Source organism: Perognathus longimembris, chromosome 10 (assembly GCF_023159225.1).
Source record: "Perognathus longimembris pacificus isolate PPM17 chromosome 10, ASM2315922v1, whole genome shotgun sequence".
NCBI classification, from domain to species: Eukaryota; Metazoa; Chordata; class Mammalia; order Rodentia; family Heteromyidae; genus Perognathus; species Perognathus longimembris.
The window spans coordinates 16,994,742-17,015,239 of NC_063170.1; the positions used below are offsets into that span (position 1 = coordinate 16,994,742).

Genomic DNA, 20,498 nt, shown 5'->3' on the forward strand with positions numbered 1-20,498 from the left:
GAAATTCCTACCCTCAGTACTTCAAACAGATTAGCAGATGTAGAAAGGGTTACCTTAAATTCTAGAGAAAGAAAAAGTCAAGGAGGACAATGTCCTCCAGGGTTGCTCAAAGGGCAAATGTGGATTGGGCTAGTCCAAACAAGAGACCCAAACCACTGCATTCGTACTCTCTTCACTATGACAGCATAGATATCTGACAGAAGAGAAGATTTGAAGCTCCTGTATTCCTAATCCTCTGATTTTCTTTTGGGATGACTTTGTTACTTGTGACCAACCCCTTCCTTTAGTCAAGTAAGACCTTTCCTACAGGGCTCACAGGATGAGCAGGTGCCACCAAAGGTTCCCTCGGGAAGGTTCAGGTCCCTTTTCCATACCATTGGTTCAGGAGAAAAATGAATGTCTGAAAATTAAGCACAATCTAAGGTGCGATTTACTTCTCTGTTCACTTGTGGCTGTCTGGGTCTAAGAGCAGTTATAATTCAATTGATTCTCTCTCTCTCTCTCTCTCTCTCTCTCTCTCTCTCTCTCTCTCTCTCTTTCTCTCTCTCCCTCTATGACACTCAGAGAACAATAACTTAGTGGCTTTCTGGGGATTGCAACGAAGAAACTATTTCCCAGTTCTCTCCACCTCATCTTCTATAAAATTATTCACTAAGTTCCTTGCCCATGATTCTCAGAATGTGAAGTAAACAGATATGAGACCTATTTTACAACAGGGAGTTCGACTCAGTATCACAAAAGTCAAATTTGCATGAATATTATAAACATATTGTGTCTATGTTTCCATTCTGTTCACTTTTTTCTTAATTCCGTCAGACAGTCCAAGCTCTCCAGACCGGATCTATCTTCTGCACCATCTTTTATCTTTCCACTCTTGCTCTATCCCCAGACACACACATGCTATCCTCGGATCTCACGTCTAGAGTGCAATCAATGGAATGAACCAGTCTGTCCTGCGGGGAGGGTTTTAAAGGTAAGAGATCATTTGACATCTATTTCACTCATTTTGTTAAACTGTGATCAGAGCCGTGCCTCGGTGATTCGAGGTAAAGACGCCTGGGTCTCCGGGATGACAACCTCCTTGGTGCAATGCTCTCACACCTGGGTGGCCATTTCCCAAGCTCTTCTTGAAGTGCAGCGGAGGACTTCAAGGGGCCACCCTCAAAGCGTCCCTTGATGGAAGCAAAGGGAAAGACAAGACTGCCGTGCAGACTGAAAGGTGGCAACCCTTGCCCTTAGTGCTTCCAGCAAGTTCTGCCTTAAAAAGAAAAAAAAAAAAAAAAAAGCCCACATCCTCTTAACTCCGCACCCTGCCTAGCTGCCCCACCGCTGTCCATCATCCTCTTTCCTGAAAGGAATCGAATCATCAGGAGATCAGGAATGCGCTTCACCACAGGGCCATGACGCACAACCACTAATCTACTGGCCTCCTAGCAGACACTGGTCAGGCAAACAATCTCTTCGCTAAGAAGAGACCCTTGGAATCAAGCAACCATAAAGTGCCCACTCACACTGCTTGTCCAGACGCATCTCCTTTCTCCCCACCCCCCCACCCACTCCCGCCCCCCCCCCCCCGCCACCCCTCCGCCCCCATGGCCGAGAGCTATGGGTCCCTGAGAGAAAGCTAGCCCCACAGCTCAGGTGAGCCCTGGAGAGAGAAAGGTGGCGGGTACCTCCTCCGCAGCCTTTTATTTTCTCATCTGTCATCTCGCTTATCCAAACAGCTTGGGTCTTGGATGGGCTGTGCGCCCAAGATGGCTAGGGCGCATCTTCAGCCCGTGTCTCTGGCGGCGGAGACGCGCGGGGAGGGCTCGGGAGCGAGGAGCGAAAAGTTGTGCGCCCACTTGGTAGGGAGAAAGAGAGCGGCGGGCAGGCGAGCGCGCGCGGGAGAGAGAGAGAGAGAGAGAGAGAGAGAGAGAGAGAGAGAGAGAGAGAGAGAGAGAGAGAGAGAGAGAGACAGAGAAAGAGAGAGAGAGGGAGAGAGCGCCGGAGAGACGCAGGGAGGGGGCGGGGGGGGGGGGACCGCTTACACGAATTTCCAAGTGGTAGACCTGCCTTTGCGCTCTGCCCAATGAGATCCGTCAGGGGAGGCACCCGGCTCACTTTTCCACATCACTTCACAGTTACATTTGGCAGGCAGGCGGGCTCGCACGCAGGAGCGCTCAGCCCAGAATTAGTGGATTTATTTGCAATCTCTCTATTTCTTCAAAGCTTCGCTACCACCATCATTATTACCACGATCACTGCCGGGCTGGGGCATAGACGGGGAAACATCAACCCGCCCGGCTGCACTTTGGGCTGCGGATCCCCCCAGAGCGCAGCGCATCCGCCCCGCGTCTTGGCACCGAGCCCCGCAGCTCCACGAAGGCATGAACGGAATCCGAAGGCGTCTGCCCAGCGCGCGGGGACCGCTCGGCGCTTGCCGCCCTCGGGAACCGACCCCGAGTCCCTCCAGCCATTTGTGAACCAGGAGGCTTGAAATTCGCCAGTGCGGAGCTCCACACGGGTAGGTATTCCCTCCATCCGCATATTCCTTCTGGCCTGGGAGTCGCGAAAGGGGTTTGTTTCTTTTCGGACACCTTTCGCACCCCGGTCCCTCCTCCGGTCCCCCGCCCGGGGATGAGGAATGGGGGTGAATCGCTTTGGCATGGGCTAAGCTGAATCTTCGCTTTTGCCAATGAATGGGGGGTGCGGGGGGTTGGTGGATTTTTTTTTTATTATTTTTTATTTTGGCCTGGCAGTTGTTGCAAACTGCTTTGCAAGCCGATTCTGAGGGGTACCCAGCACGCTCCGGGATGTGCCCCTTCGGTCTCCCTGCACATCTCCCTCCTTGGGGCCGCCTGGAGATTCCGCCGCCTGGCGACATGGGCAGACGCCGCCGTAGCCGCGCGCCTCCACTGCGGGGTCCGTGCGGTGAATGGGAAGCACCCGCCGCCCAGCCAGAGGAGGGTGAGAACCCTAGGAGCGGACCGAGGTGGGCTATCGCTGCCTCGCTGGACCTCCTCCTCTCCTGAGCGTGGGTGAGGACCCCCGTGGCAGGGCCTGGGGCCACCACTCCATCGCGAGCACCCTTGGATGGAGCCTTTGCCACAAGTGGCCGCTCCAGCTTGGGGGCGGGGGGAGCGGGGGCGCGGTGCCTGCTGCAAACTTGAGGGGCTTCCTAGCCGTTTCGCGACTCAGCCTTTGCTCAAGGCTGCCCCATGTCAGGACAGGACCCCCAAGCAATGTTGCCCGAGACTGGGTGACTGCGCTCCCCGAGGCCCCCTGAGCTTGGGACGCCTCCTAAGCCCCCTTCTAGCCCACAGAATCAAGAGGTGCGCGTGCAGTCATTTGGCCATGAAGCAACCTGGCACCCATGGGGGGCGGGCGGCGCCCCTCCTAGGACCTGGAGCAAAGAGGATGCTTGCCTCGATTCTACCAGTGCAGCGCGTAACAGGTTCATGAGGGATCTCTTCCTATTCTCCAGGGATCCAGCCAAGACTGGGCATGGTGAAAACGTGCCTTGGTCAATGCTGATGCCAACAGGTATCCTCCATCGGCTCGGCTTTTTTTGGGTTGTTTTTCCTCTTTAAGACTAAATACTTCTCTCACCCCAATTTGACCATATATATATATTTTTTTTTTCAAAGTTTTCTGGTCCTGGACCCTTCCCCGCAGGCACAGAGCCTGTGGGCACGTAAAGGACTAGCCATTTGCCTGCGCGGAGTGGACATAGCAGCTGCTTGCTTGGGTTGCTAAGTGTAAGAAATCAAACAACATTAATTGTTTCTTGTTGCAAACGCACCACATTAGTCTGTAATGGGGAGAAAAAAAATATCAGGCTGGCGGGCTGCTCACTTCGGCTCCAATTAAAGGATCGAGTTTATAACCAGGCAAGCGGGCACGAGAGAAAGGCCCTTTCAACTTTACCATGATTGCCTCCAGAATTCCGCAAGAGTTGCCTCTTTAGGGGGTTATGATCCGACAATCCCTCGGTGTGCAAAGCTGCTAATCACATCAGCCCGCTGCGTTCTGTCATCCGGCTTCATGGTATTTGTGGGCTGGCCGTGGGAACCAGCCTATGCATAAAAAGGTATTTCAGAGTCACGTCCCCTCTCGCATCTGGCACTATGGGCAAGCTGAGAGATGAACGAGGGGTGGTTGGGGCCGTTTCCAACCGCTGCTTCTCTTTAGAATACCCCTGACAGCCATCTCAATGGTTACAAGCCCTTCCCTGAGATGTCACCTCTGCCTTTATTATAGGAGTATTTCCAATGGAAAAAACTATATGGGGGGAAATATATTTATGTAAGATCGAGAGTGGGATTTTCCATCCATTCAGACTGCATGCAAAAAGAGCTCTGTCGTTTACGCTGAACACCACTGAAATTTCTCTCTGGCTGTTTTCATCCGAGTTCAATTTTGCTGGGATTTTCGAGAGAGAGAGAGAGTGTGTGTGTGTGTGTGTGTGTGAGAGAGAGAGAGAGAGCGCTATTCTTCAGTTGAGAAGAGTAATATACAATTGAAAGATGTGTTCTGAGGTTTAGATTATTCTTTCCTCATAGGGAGCTCTCCATAATCATCTTGTCCAGACACGTTTTTCCACTTCCCTGAGCTCTGTGGTTGAAAGAAATTCTAGGCTTTTCCTCCTTAGTGACTACCAATACTGATAAAATTCTGTGACTGTGCTTTAGCAAATGTGAAGCTTCTTGTCACATTGTCATTTCTCACTGGAATAGTCCCAAGACTTTAAATCACCTTAGACTTAAAATCATCAGTGTTGTGTTTTCTTTTCTTTCCTTTTCTTTTCCTTTCATTTACTCTGAAGAGGATCAGAAGTTAATGGGAACTGCTCCTGTAAAAGAGTGTTTCTAGCAACTCATATGGGCTGTCTGTCTTCTCTGTTCCATTCCTCACATTGCCCAAAAGAATATCACAAAGCAGCCAAGAATTTTAGAGTTCTTGGCCAGCAACCTCTGAAATTTGTGCTAATAGTATTGATCATCATGCTTCCCTAAAAAGTTTGTTAATCTCCCTATTCAAATTGAATCTTATATTTCTAATGATCACTGCTATTAAAAATCAGTACTTCTGCTTGATGACTTATTGTCTGCAGAAACCCTCCAGACTCAATGCGACTCTGCATCCAAGACCGTACTGCTTCTGTTCTGCATTGCTGTTGGGATGCCTTCCCTAAGTTCTTGTTGTGACACGAATTTGCTGAAGAACAGACCACATTGAAACAGGCATCACTAGGCTAGTAACCCCATTTATCAACTGTTGGTCACCCTAAAAACCCTAAAGAATGGGTAAGAATGGCCTTACCATGGTAAATAGTTTTACTTGAGTTTTATAAAATATAAAACTGTAGTCAAGACAGTATTTGCCTAGTCAATTTAGCACTGAACACAGTTGGAGGAGCTAGTGGTAAAATGTTTTCTGTTAACATCAAACAAAATTAACAGAAAGCCATCAAGTTTGCTCAGCATGATGGAATAGTTACAGTGTAACATTTCCTGGAAACTATGCAAAGACATAAGGTCTGATATTCCTAGAAGATAAGATTGTTAGAATAAAATAAAATTTAAAAACTCCAAAGAATGAGGACATAATGGATATTCCAGAGTTTGCAGCTCTGGGCATTGCTTTCTAGGTTTTTCTCATAATTTGTTGGTGTGAAAAAGAACAAGAACATACTTCAACAACTGTCCAGAAAAACTCATCAGTATGAGACAGATAAAGTTTTGAGAGAAAAATAATAATCTGTATTTTTCTACTCAAACGTGCCTTATCTGTCACGGATTTATCACTGTTCCATGGAAAAAAGTGTTCCATGGAAAGCTAAAAGTGTTCAGTGGTAAAGTGACATTTAATTGATATTTCCATCCACTTGTATGATCCATCACCAATGTTTAATGGTTGACAAATAAAGAGACAGGCATAATCTGTGCCACCTTGCAATCATTGCTAAAAATTGAGACTCCCAAGACTTCCTATTGAAATTACTATGCTCGGTGATACTGCTGATACCAGTTTCAAGAATTTCATATTTGGTACAAAGTTATTCAGTGAGGCCGAGAGAAGCAGCATACTTTTCTTTTTGGTGTTTTCTGTTTAGCACTGTTGGCATTACTGAAGGCAATGAGACTAAATTTCCATTAAGTTTGGGAAACACCCCTAACATTGGTGTATTGTGCATAGATTTCAGAATGTTGATATAAACCAAGGCAGATTCTTACAAATTTTGAAATGTTGTATCAGGAAAGGCACACACACACACACACACACACACACACACACACACACACACTATAAACAGGTTCATTCTTGAAAGTGTACCTAGGTAATTAACTCACTGCTTCAATATGAGAATTTGGTCATGTTTTCTTTGCCATTTCAATCGCGTTAGTGAATTTCTTTTTTTTTTATTTTTTTTTACAAAAAAGAATCTTTGCTGGTGGAAATTTCTTCCCCAAATCCCACAAGTGCATAGTAATAAACTGGAACATTCTCCCCTGATGAACAAATGCCAATATTTGATTTGGTAGATGCTTAATTAACAACAGAGATTAAAAATCTTTTTCCTTTCGTTCACACAGAAAGTTGGGACACACACTCTCTTTCCCCTGAACTGTTGGTTCATTCCTCTGAAACACACTTCAGATGTAACCATGAGTAGAAAATTAGTTGAACCTGGCAACTTCAAAAGGTCAGAAAAGAAATAAGTTCAAAGGATGCCATTTCGATTCTTTTCTCATACGTGGTTCCTAACTAAATCTCCCTCGCCGTTCTGTGACATAGAAGCAAGTCCAATTCTGCTTCCTTTTTCTATCATAGCCCAAGCTTTTATTTCATGAGTTTTAAAATGTCATGAGGTATTCCTTATCATAAACACCAATCACCTCCTTGCCTATAAACTTCTGGATGTTATTTCTAAGTTCTGTTGATAAAGTAGGAATCTAGAGATGTGATTTTTCTGCATTTCTGGAAAGTATCATAAAATAATGAAGGTTGTATTTGCAAACTTCAAACACTTTTCTTCTCTGACTCCCCATTGCTAAAGACAGTTGCAAATGTCAAAAGGATGATTGGTCAAGGGCCAAGTACAGAGTTGATATCTGACAATCATTTGTTTAATGCATTAACAAATTAGCAAAGATTAGGCCCCTGTCTTCTTTAAGACACAATCGTATCCAAAGTTTAATATTGGGACTTACCTTCCACAATTTTCGCTACAGAAATTTCATAAATCTTCCTAAGTGTATTTTTAGACACAGCTTTTTCTCATTTTCTTAAGTCAATTTTTTGCTCATTTTCTGCAAAGCATGTTTTTTTTCCTCCTTCAGCAATCATTTTTAAATGATGTGGGAATATAAAACAAGGACATGTCAGTATTACAAATATAAGAATTAACTTCAAAGTGTGAATGACATCACAGAATGCTTTTAAACCACATGTAATATGTAACAATGATTGCTCAAAGGAAAAGTTCTAGTTGTGGAATCATTCTATAAGAAACCATTTTTCACATTTTTTCTTGGTAGGAATATGTAAAAAAAAAAAAAATACCTGGGAGGCTGGGAGACTTTGCTCAGCTTGGAGAGTGTAAACCAATGAGCTAACATGTCAGGTACAGGGATCGTGCCCCAGTATCGGACTAAACAATAATGCTAAGACTATCATGAGAAGAACTTCCTTGCACTCTTTGCCCTTCGCTGTCTCTTGTTCTTGCTCTCATATGTACATGTATATTTGAGAGTATTCGAATGAAACAGTACATTTTAAGTTTGTGTAAATTGCAGCCTTGGTAAACTCTGAAGATAATCCCACACTTGTTTTTTTCTTAATTAGAGAATACTTTATTATTTTCTGTAATCAAACCCACATAGGGAAGACCTTACATATTTAATACAATGCATTTACGTCTTTATATTGCTTTGAGTCAGCAGGGTACCTGCCTGCACACACACACAGAGGAGACACATAATCCACAATAAATTGCTTTTGTAGATATATTTACTGATATTTTATGCATGTTGAAGATATATTTTAAGCATTTTGACTATATTAAGAAAAAACATTAAATGAAATATTCTTCATCACCTTTACATACACCATTATGAGAAAAGGTTGTATTATATTTGTGTTCTATTAATAGTTATAACAATATTCACCTAGACTTTTTCTTTTGGTTATCAGATAGATGAATGCATAAAAAGATGATTTGATTTGTGATGTGGCGCAAGTGACATAAAAACACATAGAGAGAGAAAGAGAGAGACAGACACGGATACCATAATGAAATAATTTCTTTCTTACACAAGCAATCTCATTTCAAAAATCTGACATGAAAATTACAAGGGCACACTTCATTCTTTCATTTTTCGTCTATTGCTGTCTGAGCTTGAACAATGAAATTTAACTTAGTGCCCACGTTCAAAATAGGAAGGTTAAGAAAATTAAGAGTTAAAAAAAACTCTGTGCCTTTAGATATTGTTCAGAGACTCCACAGTATAATAATGGAAGATAATAAATATACTTATTTTAGAATATCTGTGATTAGTCCTCTTAGATTTTAGACACTATACATTCCATATGATAACACAGTATTTTTTTAAATCAAAGGTATACCTGTTTACTTATCCAATTTCTATGTTTATACTTCCCATAAACACTGTCAGTGGGTTGTTTTTAAGGGATATGGCCCTTGAAACCTGAAAGAATGACAGTAAGGCACACATAGCCATGCGCTGGCTCTGCACAGAACCCACTGGCTCTGGAACAGGATTGATAGAATCTTGACTCATTATTCTGGGATACTTGGCTGCATTTCAATTTCATGATAAGCTATCTTTTTTTTCTTTATTGTCAAAGTACAGAGGGGTTACAGTTTCATATGCAAGGCAGTGAGTACATTTCTATCCACCTTGTTCCCTCCTCCCTCATTTCCCCACTCCAGCTTCCCCTCTACCCCTCCCCTAAGTTGTACAGTTGTTTACACCAAATGGTTTTGTAAGTATTGCTTTTAGAATGATTTGTCTTCTTATTATAAACCTCTTGATTTTTGTATTCCCTTTTCCTTCCCTAGTTCTAAGTCACATATATACAGTATCCAGGGTACCAAGATCAGATACAGTGATAGCAGGGGTAAAACCATGGGAAGGGAATATGAGAGAAAAAAAAGAGGAAGCAAAAGAAAAAAAAAAGTACTGTTTCACATGGCATGTTGAAAATAATTACAACAGTGATATACTGCTTGTTTCCATAACTTGGAGTTCATTTCACATAGTATCACCTTATGTGTTCATACTGGTTTAGTTATTGGGCTATTGTGATCTTCTGCTATGACTAAACTAAACATGTACTAATTATTCTCTATAAGGGAAACCACAGAGTCCATGTTTCTTTGGGTCTAGCTCACTTCACTTAGTATGATTTTTTACAAGTCCTTGCATTTCTTTACGAATTGGGCAGTGTTGTTCTTTCTGATAGAGGCATAGAATTCCATTATGTATATGTACCACTTTTTCCTCGTTGGTTCCATATTTTAGCAATGACAAATTGTGCTGTGATAAACATGGTTATGCTGGTGGCTTTAGTGTGATCTTACTTGTAATCTTTTCAGTAGATGCCCCAAAGTGGGGCTTCTGGGTCATCAGGGAGCTCTATGTTTAGCCTTCTGAGGAATGTCCATACTGCTTTCCAGAGTGGTTGAACAAGTTTACATTCCCACCAACAATGTAGTAGGGTTCCCTTTTGGCCATAAGCTATCTTGTAGCCCGAGTTTATGTGATATAACTTACTTTAACCATTTTCTCATTTCCATTTCTTTTTGTCTCCTTTTCTTTCTTTTAAAAAAAAAGTTTGAGGGGCTGGGAATATGGCCTAGTGGCAAGAGTGCTTGCGCCATTTACATGAAGCCCTGCGTTCGATTCCCTAGCACCACATATATAGAAAACGGCCAGAAGTGGTGCTGTGGCTCGAGTGGCAGAATGCTGGCCTTGAGCAAAAAGAAGCCAGGGACAGTGCTCAGGCACTGAGTCCAAGGCCCAGGACTGGCAAAAACAAAAACAAAAACAACCGATTGTACTTTGAACTCAGAATCTCATGCTTGCTTGAGTGTTACTCTACCACGTGAATGCCATTTCCAACCCTGTTTGTGCTGTTTTGGAAGATGAATTTTAGCAAAAATGTCTGCACAGGCTGGCTCCAAACTCAAATCCTCCCATCTCCCAGCCTCCCAAGTATCTAGAATTACAGATATGAGCAAACAGAGTCCTGCCATTTCCTTACTTCTTAAATGTAAATTGGGAGTTGATTTCTAGCTATCACCAACGGTGTTAAATTAGTTTATAATAAATTTCCAAAATGGTGTCTAGTCTTTTTTTGGAAAAAAGTAGACTATCTGAATCCAACCTCTCACATAGGACTTCTCACTCTGAGCTTTTTTGGGGGAAGCATAAAGATATGATTTTGTTCTTATTCTAATCAATGAGGGAGTTTTGTCTTGCACCACCCATTCACAAATATGTGTGTAGATGGTCATGAAATATAGAGGGACTTCCCAGGTAGGAGAGAAGGAGCAGACTGGTTTTCAGGTGTTAATTACTGTTTAACTAAAGGTGAATAAGGTGGGCACGTTATAGGTACTGTCTGTACTTTGCTTGCTCACCTGAAAATAGTGACAAAAAAAAAAAAGGAAAATGTCATGTTACCTGTGGGAAGAAGAAAAAAGTGATTGGATTTCCTTTAGAAACAATAAAACTTTTTGAAGTCAATAATTGTTTCTTAGATAGAGATATTTATGAAATGCCAGGTAATTTATAACCATTTTGGGTTCATGCCAATATGTATTTAAGCTAAGGTAAGAAACAAAAAAAGCTTATTCATTACATTGGAATCTCACCACCAACCCGTGGACAAAGAGATTGAAATAAAGTAAATTAAAAAAAAATTGAGTCTGTTGGCCACTGGGGAGAGTAGCAAGTGTGATTGGTACATAATGGTATGTTTAAACTTTGTTTTTCTTTAGTTCTTCTGAGTAGTTGGTAGGGAACACAGAATATCCTTTTCCTCAACTGCTACAAGTGCCTCTGTCATTCATTTCATGCATGGTAGAGTTGATACCCAGTACTCTTAATAGCTGTATCATGGATCTCCAAACAGGTTGTTCACAGTATGATCGGTTTTTGAGATGGGTTATTGTTATTTTAAAGGTCAGCTGAGTTATTTTCAAGCAAGAGGTCTTTGGCTTTTCAATTCTGCATATGAGATTCAAGTTAGCCAAGAAAGTTAAGTTTTAGTTTAAATTTGAAGAACTGCTTCCTTTTACTACTAGCTCTGTAATTATCAAGAGAAGAAATATTTTCCCTTCTGGTGAATAATGCCAGTACAGCGATACTTTAAGAAAGCTTTAGAAATGCAGGTTTGGCGCTAACTTGAAGAAAGGGGGCTTACTTTGACATTGTTGTCTTTTCTAAATCTTGGTTATCCCATTCTGAAATATCTGTAAGAAGTAGAGATGCTACTAGGTGGTGAATAAATATGAATTTGAACTCCTTTTTGCACAAGGAGAAAGCATCTGTTTGTGTTTGCTAAAGTGTTGAGCAATTATAGAAGGAAGAAGGAAAAGGCTCTAGATTTTGTTTTAAAGGAAACATTTCAATAACAGGAGAAAGTAGACTTTTCTAGTATTACATGTGAATATAAAACAAACAAATGATATGTTTGTGGACAGATTGACATCTGGTTGCATTTTGAGGCAAAAAAAAACAACTGTTGTGTTTGAGTATAAGAATAAACAAGCAAAGGCAATAATTGTTTATATACAAAGTATTTTGGAATCCCTTTGTACCAAAGGAATATTGTCAGGGCATTCTTCATGCTCTAGGAAAGGCGATGCCTTTCTGTTATTTATACTTGAGCACATGCAAGCATTTCTTTGTAAAACTCAAAAGCTGTCCTTACCTATGCAGCCTCAGCCACCCAGGGCTTGACTTGAATAGCACTGGACACATGCTGAATCACAGTCCCCTCATTCCTGAAATATCACTTTGAATTCAATGTGCATTTAGCTGTTTTGAAGCAGGCTGCTAATGGTTCTAAATTCAAGGTCAGAAACATTTTTTAATAGAAACACTCCAGCCCCGTGTGTCATTTTTGCTCCCATGAAATATTGTGACCAGTAAGTCCAGTGGATAATAAAAGTATAATTTCCTGTCAACCACAGTAATCTCCTGGATTGAATCCTGAAAAACTGTATGAGCTTGTTTTTTTTTTTTTTTTTGTAATGCTGTTGTTCGTTGTTTTAAAATTCACCTATCAGCATGTGGCTCATCATTTGGGACTTCTATTTTTATTTGTGTTGTATATGAAATTGGTGGTATAGTATGTTTCTAAATAATGATTTGCGTATCTGAGAATTGACAGAATTCACCTTAACAGAAAACATTGAAGTCAACAGAGCAAGACCCACCGTATAAACAGAACTAACTCTCAAATGTTGAGTATGAACATCTGATTGAGAGTGTCTTGTTCAGAGGAAGATATTCTATTCTGGGGGCAACTTAAAGACTTTTTTATATGTAGAATTTCAGAGAGGCTAAAAGCTCTTCATGTCAATGGGAGGGTGTAAATCAAGACCAGCTTTATAATACAACATCCATTCTGTGGTTGGAAGATATAAAAATGAATTGATTTTCTTTTTGCCCAAGCTTTACAACCTTGCTTAATTCTTCTTCTCAGAGAGTTAAGAAGTTTGAATATGCAGCTACTATTCACAACATTTATTAATTCTCATAACACTGACATAACATTTGATTGCATCTCAGGAAATCCTATAAAGCTGAGAGTAATTCGACAATAGACTAAGAGGATCACATTAGACCCTGTCATGGTAGAAGAGATGCAGGCATATAAATGGCAGCATTCTAATGATCATGGTGGAATTCCAGTTTTCTTTAATGTAAGATCACAGTAACTCTCCACACTTCCTGACAAGATGAGTGTGAATTTGGACACACTTGTTATCTGGACAGTTTTCCCCTGTGTCACACTTTTTTTTTTTTAAATAAAAAGGTGGTGAACAGGGAGAAGGTTGCTTAACCACATAAAACTCCTCCATAACCATTCACCTCAGTTCCATTTCTCAAGGTCAAGTATGCTTGCTAACTCCTGTGTACATCTTCAGTGATGCTAAGCAATCATGGACACTGTGTTCAAAGATGCTGAAGAAAAAGTAACTGCTTCCCACCCCCACCATTGATTCCTTGATCAAATCTCAAGGAAGTTTGAGCTAGGGGCCACTCTTCTTTCCAGCCCCTATTCTCTGTGAGCATGGTCCTCAAATGAGAGGCATCTTCATTATAGGAGGGATGATTAGAAATGAAGAATTTTATTTCTCATGTAGTATTGACTGGATATTAATCTGCATTTTGCTAAATGATTTGCATGTGTATTAACTTTTAAGATGATTCCAGTGGGTGGGGATGCTAAAATTGAATTTTTCTCAGACTTGAAAAGGTTGGTGGTTCAATTTGCAGCACTTTCCAGAGCTGATGAGCCACTACTTACAAAGCAGAGGGGAAACAGTTCTCTAATGATAATTAAAAATACTACAAAATAGACACTTTTTTTTCTTTTAGAGAATTATTTCTGAAAGTTTTTCCAGCCTATCTATAAGTATTACTGATATTCCTTGTTATCAACTTTTTATCAATGACAAAAATGACCACAGGGGTTGAGGTACTGAGTTTCAAGAAATACACACACACACACACACACACACACACACACACACACACGTGTATCACTCTAAATATCAGCTTACGTATCTTCAAAATGTGAATGATGAAAATAAAGTAAAAATAACAATATTGGTTGTGTTATTTTGAAAAGTAGATAAGTGAATATATATGTATACACACATATACACATATATACACATATGTGTGTGTGTTTCTTGAAACTTGGTACCTCAAACCCTGAGGTCTTGAACTCAGAGGATGGGGACTGTCTGAGATTTTTCACTCAAGGCTAGTGCTGTGGGGCTTGAACTCAGAGCTTGGGCACTGTCTCTGAGTTTTTTCACTCAAGGCTAGCACTGTGTCATTTGAGCTACAGCTGTACTTCGGGCATTTCGTTGGAGATGAGATCTTCAAGGATTTTTCCTCCCCAGTTGGGTATGAACTGCCATTGTTAGATCTCAGACCCCTGAGTAGTAAGGATTGTAGGCAAGAGCCACTGGTACCTAGCTAATTCCTTAATATTTATCCTGTGATTTACCACTATATTCAACAATACCAAATGATATTGGCTTTCCAATACATAAAACCAACTAAGCCAACTTCAGTAAATTATAATTTAATAATAGAGGAAATTCCAAGAATTTCTTAAAATATCATTAGTTGGCATATGAGGGTTTCAGTTCTAAAGAGTTGCTGAACTGAAGAGATGGTTGAATTTGATGATGTGTTTGAACAAAGGAGAAAAAAGTTGTCCACTTAAACTGAGAGGCTTTCTAGTCTACATCCTTTCCATGTGCTGTAGAAAACCTATGAAATCACAATCCTGCCCATCACTTTAATTTTCCTATGAAGATTGAGAAATTGAACTCTTTCTGCTTCATGTCATGTATTTCCATTTTCCTTTGAGAAATCAAACGACCTTTTCACAAAGTGAACCTGTTTGGTAATGGACAGGATAGGGAGCATGACCAGTGTGAATTTGATAAGTAAGGGAGAAAGACAGAATAACTAGGATTTAGGTGATTTTCTGAAGAATAATTTATAAACTACCTTAAGTGAAAATGGCACTGAGAAAGCCTGGATTAGTTTATGATCTTGCTCCTATTCATTGGTTGACTGAAATATCCTTCCCACTGAATCCCTCCTGAATGGGTCAGTTACTTCCCAACAGCTTGATGACAGCTTCTCCAAGATGCTTTCTTTAATAATGTCATGATGAGGGGCATATTATACCTTTGTGTTCTAACTCTCGTAAGACAATGCACACCCTAATTCTGTAATGGTATACTGTTTTATCTTGGCCAATTAGAAGGTCTTATGTTGTTTGTCATTGTATTCCCAGTGACTGACACATCCTATATGTGGATAAAATATTTTCATAATGAGAAGGAAGATCACTTTAAGAATTTTGGAGTTATATTACACAGGTTCTGTCCTAACTTGAGAAGTTCCTTGAACAAGTCATTTCATGCTTTAATTTTAAGCACTTACCCAACAAGGAATTGACATCTTTATTTACTTCAAGATGTAGAGACAGTATAGTTATACATATATTCCTTCATTATTATATTCATTCTGATTAGTACAACTAAAACATTGTACACAGTTGCTCCAGGTTTGTTGGTACATTTTACCTGGATTTAGGTAGTGTGTAAAGTTGACTCAGAGAATTTCTTTGCCTTTCCCCTGAGATGGGGCGTGATATATCACACTCAGAGATCCTGGGTTAGTTTAGTAATATTTTCCCTCTCTATTGGTTTACTGAAATATCATTTCACCCTGACACCTTCTGAGTTGGTGGACTCCTTACCGTTTATGTGAGATCACATCTCTTTTCGGTTATCTCTAGTGCCACAACGGAATTTTCCAAGCAGGAAGTGTATAATATGAATTTAAGTTGGGACTAAAGCTTCTTATTACAGAACCATTATCTGAATTATTCACAGGGTTGACTTGGAAAAGTATTTGACCAAATTTACGTCCCATGCTATCCTAACTGGTTTAACACAAACACCTGCTCCATGATCCTCTAAACAAACCTGTCATATTATTATCTTTATTTTGGAGGTTTTTAATATGAATGAATATTTAGTTGTCTAATTTGTCTGGGAAAGGACTAGAATTCATATCAATTATAGAAATCAGGACACTGCAGCCTACAAGGATTGTGAGCATAAGGGATGAAATAATGTACAACAGGATATATTTAGAGAAAAAGAGTTCATTTCATCAAAGAACAGTTTAGGCAGAGGTACAGCGACTAGGAAAATTTTACCATCTGGGGAAATGGTCCAGCCCCCTTTTAACCTACATCATCTCCTCATCCTGCCTTGCCAGAATGACTTCCATCCTCTCTCTGTCATCACCTTAATCCTTTTTCCTCTGTCAAGCTACATAAAGGAATATTTTTGTGCATCTTGTGTTACCCCAGTACCTTTTCCACCTACAGCAAAAGTTGTAGAAACCATACCATTTGACTCTATTTATTTGTCAAATTCTCTTCAAGATACCAGCTGTATCACTTCCATTTCATAATGTGCCTTGACGTAACCCAGGAATTACAATTTGTTGATCATTTTCCATGTTTGGGTACTTCTCACCATGTCTTGTTTATCACTCATACTCCCTACTGCTCTGTAAGCTAAGAATTATGATCATTGTCATTTTGCAACTGAAGTCCACACACATGAGTACCTTATCGGTCATTACTGAGGGAGTTCAGTAAGGAAAGCAGTGATTCTACCCCAGATCTTTGCTTCCAACACAGACACATCCAGAATACTCCAATACTTTTTTAAAGCATCTTCAACTACCTGTATCTAGGAAAGGATAATGCATGCCATGAAGGCCTTTTAAGTAATTAAGTGGAATGACAATTTGAAAAAAAAGCCACAGAGATATTTAGAAGTTCCTTTGATGGTGGACTTTTGTGTTTTGTTACTTTTTTTCCAAAGACTTCAAGTGTTCTGTGATTTCGCTGGGCTGGAAGCAGGTCTTCAGGGAAGACTTGATTTCTCCTTATGGTGCTGAATTTTAGGGAAAGGAGAAGGCATGGTTGAGGACTGTGTTCTCTGAGGTGTTCCCTATTAAAAGCTGTTTCTTTCCACTTCCCAAACATCTGCTGCTTCCATGGATGCCATTGTCATTCATCTAGACCAGACCATTTTCAAGTAGGCAGTGTTAGTGATTGAACTGAGCTCAGAAGGAGTAGGACACCTAGATGAAGCCACTCACCACCTAGTTAGTTCAGAGACTGCCTGCATTTGTGGTAGAATCTGTGTCTGCCCCTTATAGCTGTCTTCCTGAAGGCCACTCACCAGCCCAAGCAATGTTAATGACATTCTTGTCTTTTACCTTTCTGAGCCAGCTTAGAAGCAGGGACCTGAGCCAATCTGTTCTGGGTGGTGTCCTGAGGAATTCTTTTCCCATTTAATCTAATCCAGCAATCTCTCTCTCTCTCTCTCTCTCTCTCTCTCTCTCTCTCTCTCTCTCTCTCTGCCTCTGCGTTATTACTTCTTAGAAAATATTTTTCAAGAGGGAAGGAACATGTTTTGCTATGCTGACAGTAAGCAAAAATATGCATTTGACACTTCAGGTTAATAGGGAATCTATTTTGCCCATCTTTTTCTCCCCCTTGAATTGGAAATCATTCTTTTACCACATTTCATTCCCTAAGGAGGTTTTCTTAATTTTCATCTCCTGTTCAACTGTACATTTAGCATAGTAGGCCTGACACTGCCCTGATTATAGCCTCCATGCTGCACTTTACAGAATTCCTCCTCTAGATGGATTCTAATTTTATTCTCTTATTATTAGCATCCTGAGAATTGCCTTGCAACCCTGGACAGTCCTCTTGATGAGTACAGGCAGCTGAGATGATAAAATCAGTAAAATCCCCCTTTGCCTTCTCATTTCTTTTCTGAATTCATTCATTAAAGGCTAGTTCCATCTCGGGGTTTATAGTTCACCTATCTTTAAACAAGTTTATAAAAGGAAGAAAAAGGAAAATGGTTTCACCGTAGTCTACATGTTCCCAGACTTCTCTTATAAACAAGAATCTAAAACGAAGAAACAGGGACTGAAAGAGAAAGGGAGGGAAGTATCAGTCAAGATGGGAGTTTGGAAGGGAGAGAGAAGAAATAAAAAGAAAAGGATGGGAAAGTGCATTTCTACTACTTAAAGCAGTTTGAGACATTAACATTGAAATGAATCTTAAAGAGGACATCATAGCATGCTGATCTAATTGTTCAGATCATTCTTTTTTAACTCAAGAGTTTTGGCAGTAATAGTATAGTTCACTTTGGGGCTTGTTTTTCTTTCTTTCTTTCTTTCTTTTTTGCCAAAAAAAAAAATACAAATTTTATTTTAAAGCCTGTTTCACTGGAACCCTTATCTCTCTCCCTCCTTGCTTCTTCTTCTTCTTCTTTTTTGTTTTTGTTTTTGCAGGTTTCAAAGCAAATGAAAGCCAATGGATTGTGGTCTTAAAAACCCTGCACAGATGATGTCTGTTTTCCGTACTCTAAACACGTGGCAGAGCTGTAAGTAAAAGCTCCTCACTGAATGATGAATTGGATGGCTGCAAACCGGAGACAAAACAAATAATTGTCTCATTTTCGTGGTGATTTGCTTAACTGGTGGGACCATGCCAGAACGGCTAGCGGAAATGCTCTTGGATCTCTGGACTCCATTAATAATATTATGGATCGCTTTTCCCCCTTGCCTTTTCATGGCTCCGATGAATCCGTCTCAAGTGTCAATGAGTGGATCTCCTTTGGAACTAACCCGACTGAGAGAAGAACAGCGAATTTTGAACCGCTCCAAAAGAGGCTGGGTTTGGAATCAAATGTTTGTCCTGGAAGAGTTTTCTGGACCTGAACCGATTCTTGTTGGCCGGGTAAGTATCTGCAGTTTGTTGGTGGTGGTGTTGCTGTTGTTCAGATCCCAATCGCTAGAACAGATCCCAATCGCTAGAGTTGCTTGTGATTGTGATATTTAAGGTCAGACTGCCCATAGTGTTTGAGACACTTAGCTGTAAATCCTTTGGACCACATGGACCCTTATTTAGTTAACCTGTTGCTTTCTTTAGCAATACAGAAGACTTTGATGGTCCTCTGGGGAAATCTGCTCCCACCTGCTCTCCCTCTTAGACAGATAGTACAAGACGACTAATGCAAAAATGAAGTTTTCTTTCACTTTCCTATGAGAGCTCCCTCTGCCAAACCTCTTTTCTAGAGTGCTGTCCTGGGAATAGCACTTGGAAAGGTGTGCATTTTTGTAAAGTTAGGATTCCTACCACATCCAATCATTCAGATATTATTTTGTTTCCTTTTATTTTAATGTGATATATTTCCAATTGCAGGCAGATTGTTGGTTTGTTTTTTCTTTTTGTTTTGTTCTGTTTAAATCATTATGCCAGAGACAGCAAAGTTTGTATAAAATTCTTTAGAGCATCTGGCATTGCAATTTGATAACCTTTTTGGTAGGTGATTATTTCATTCATTGTCAGGTGTAATAAAATATAAAGAATCAGAAGTTTAGTTTTCCCTTGTATGTGTGTATTTGACTCTGTGTGGGGTGTGTGTGTGTGGGGACTTACATTTGCTTTGTTATTGTGGGGAAGTTCTTCTTTTAATAATATCATTGTATGTAGAATATTAATAATGAGGCAGCCAATGGCTGATTTCACTCATAAGTGAAATTCAGGAACAAATACCACCAGTACCACTCATTCCCCAAATGTAGTGATTTAAAAGAAAATTAAAAAAAGAATTCAATATTGATCTTCAAGATTAGAGTTAATGACTGGGTTCCCTAGGAATTTTTTGATGGCATTACACTTCCTCCCTTAATGTTTTGCAAATCAAATTGAGCTTCCTCAATGATCATGTTGGTTCATTTCATGTTGGACAGAGATAGCTTGGGAACAGAATTGTCACGAGTCATTATATTGATCTTTATTGAGCCCTTTCAATATGTGAAGTACTACATTTGATACATTGAATTCTATTAACAAAAAATTGACCTTTGCTTTTAAGAATTCACATTCTGGATGGAATTGAGCATTCATTATATTGTAAACCCTTTTGTAAAAATATTTTACTGGCTCAAATTATCCTATTAATAATTGTTCCATCCCACATGTGCATGTGTATGAAGATATATGTGTGCATAAGAATGTACACATGTGCACATATAAACATAGAAAAGTAGGTCTATCAAACAGGTTTGTAATCTTTTTCTCATACATTGAAAACACAAAATCTGTGAATTATTATTATTTTTGGCACGCTTGATACAAATTCAGGTGGTAGAAGTGACTGGAGCCTCTTTATAGTCATAATAGGTCCCATTAATGGGACTGTTCATCTATTTCACTGCCAAAATTTTATTGTAGCTGATTATAGGATACTGCTCCTGACTGCTCAAGGCATTACTTGCTGCATATTATCAATCTATCTATCTATTGTTTATAAAGCAGAAGAAGTTCTGAATTCCAATATATTCCACCAGTCCCATTGGTTTTAGAGATGCGCTTTTTGACCAGCTCTATCATTTTGATTGATCTCCAAACTGAGGCTTTGATAAATTAATAAGCCAAATAAGGACCAAATAGCTAGTACATGATCTACTTTAGCTTCAAAATCCTATTGGATATTTCTAAGACCATAATTCTAAGCCCCATACCTGATTATGTACTAGAAATTAAGGGCATGGAGTTTATATCTTGAATTATTGAGTATAAAGATGTAAAGTCCTATGGGTTTTTTTGCTTCT

The 20,498-nt window shown here is 40.1% G+C and overlaps 1 protein-coding gene across 4 annotated transcripts in view; it reads left to right on the forward strand.

The window, feature by feature from the left end:
• The first annotated feature begins 2,181 nt into the window (after nt 1-2,181).
• Nucleotides 2,182-20,498, forward strand: part of Cdh8 (cadherin 8) — a 335,462-nt gene continuing 317,145 nt past the window's right edge. For 3 of the 4 annotated variants that reach the window (XM_048355444.1, XM_048355442.1, XM_048355446.1), the window contains exons 1-2: nt 2,182-2,506; nt 18,171-18,618. In XM_048355444.1, coding sequence (XP_048211401.1) covers nt 18,367-18,618 — 252 coding nt within the window. In that variant the 5' untranslated portion in view covers nt 2,182-2,506; nt 18,171-18,366. Of the gene's footprint in view, nt 2,507-3,205; nt 3,526-18,170; nt 18,619-20,498 lie in introns of those variants that run through there. The other variant, XM_048355443.1, reaches the window with a different exon arrangement.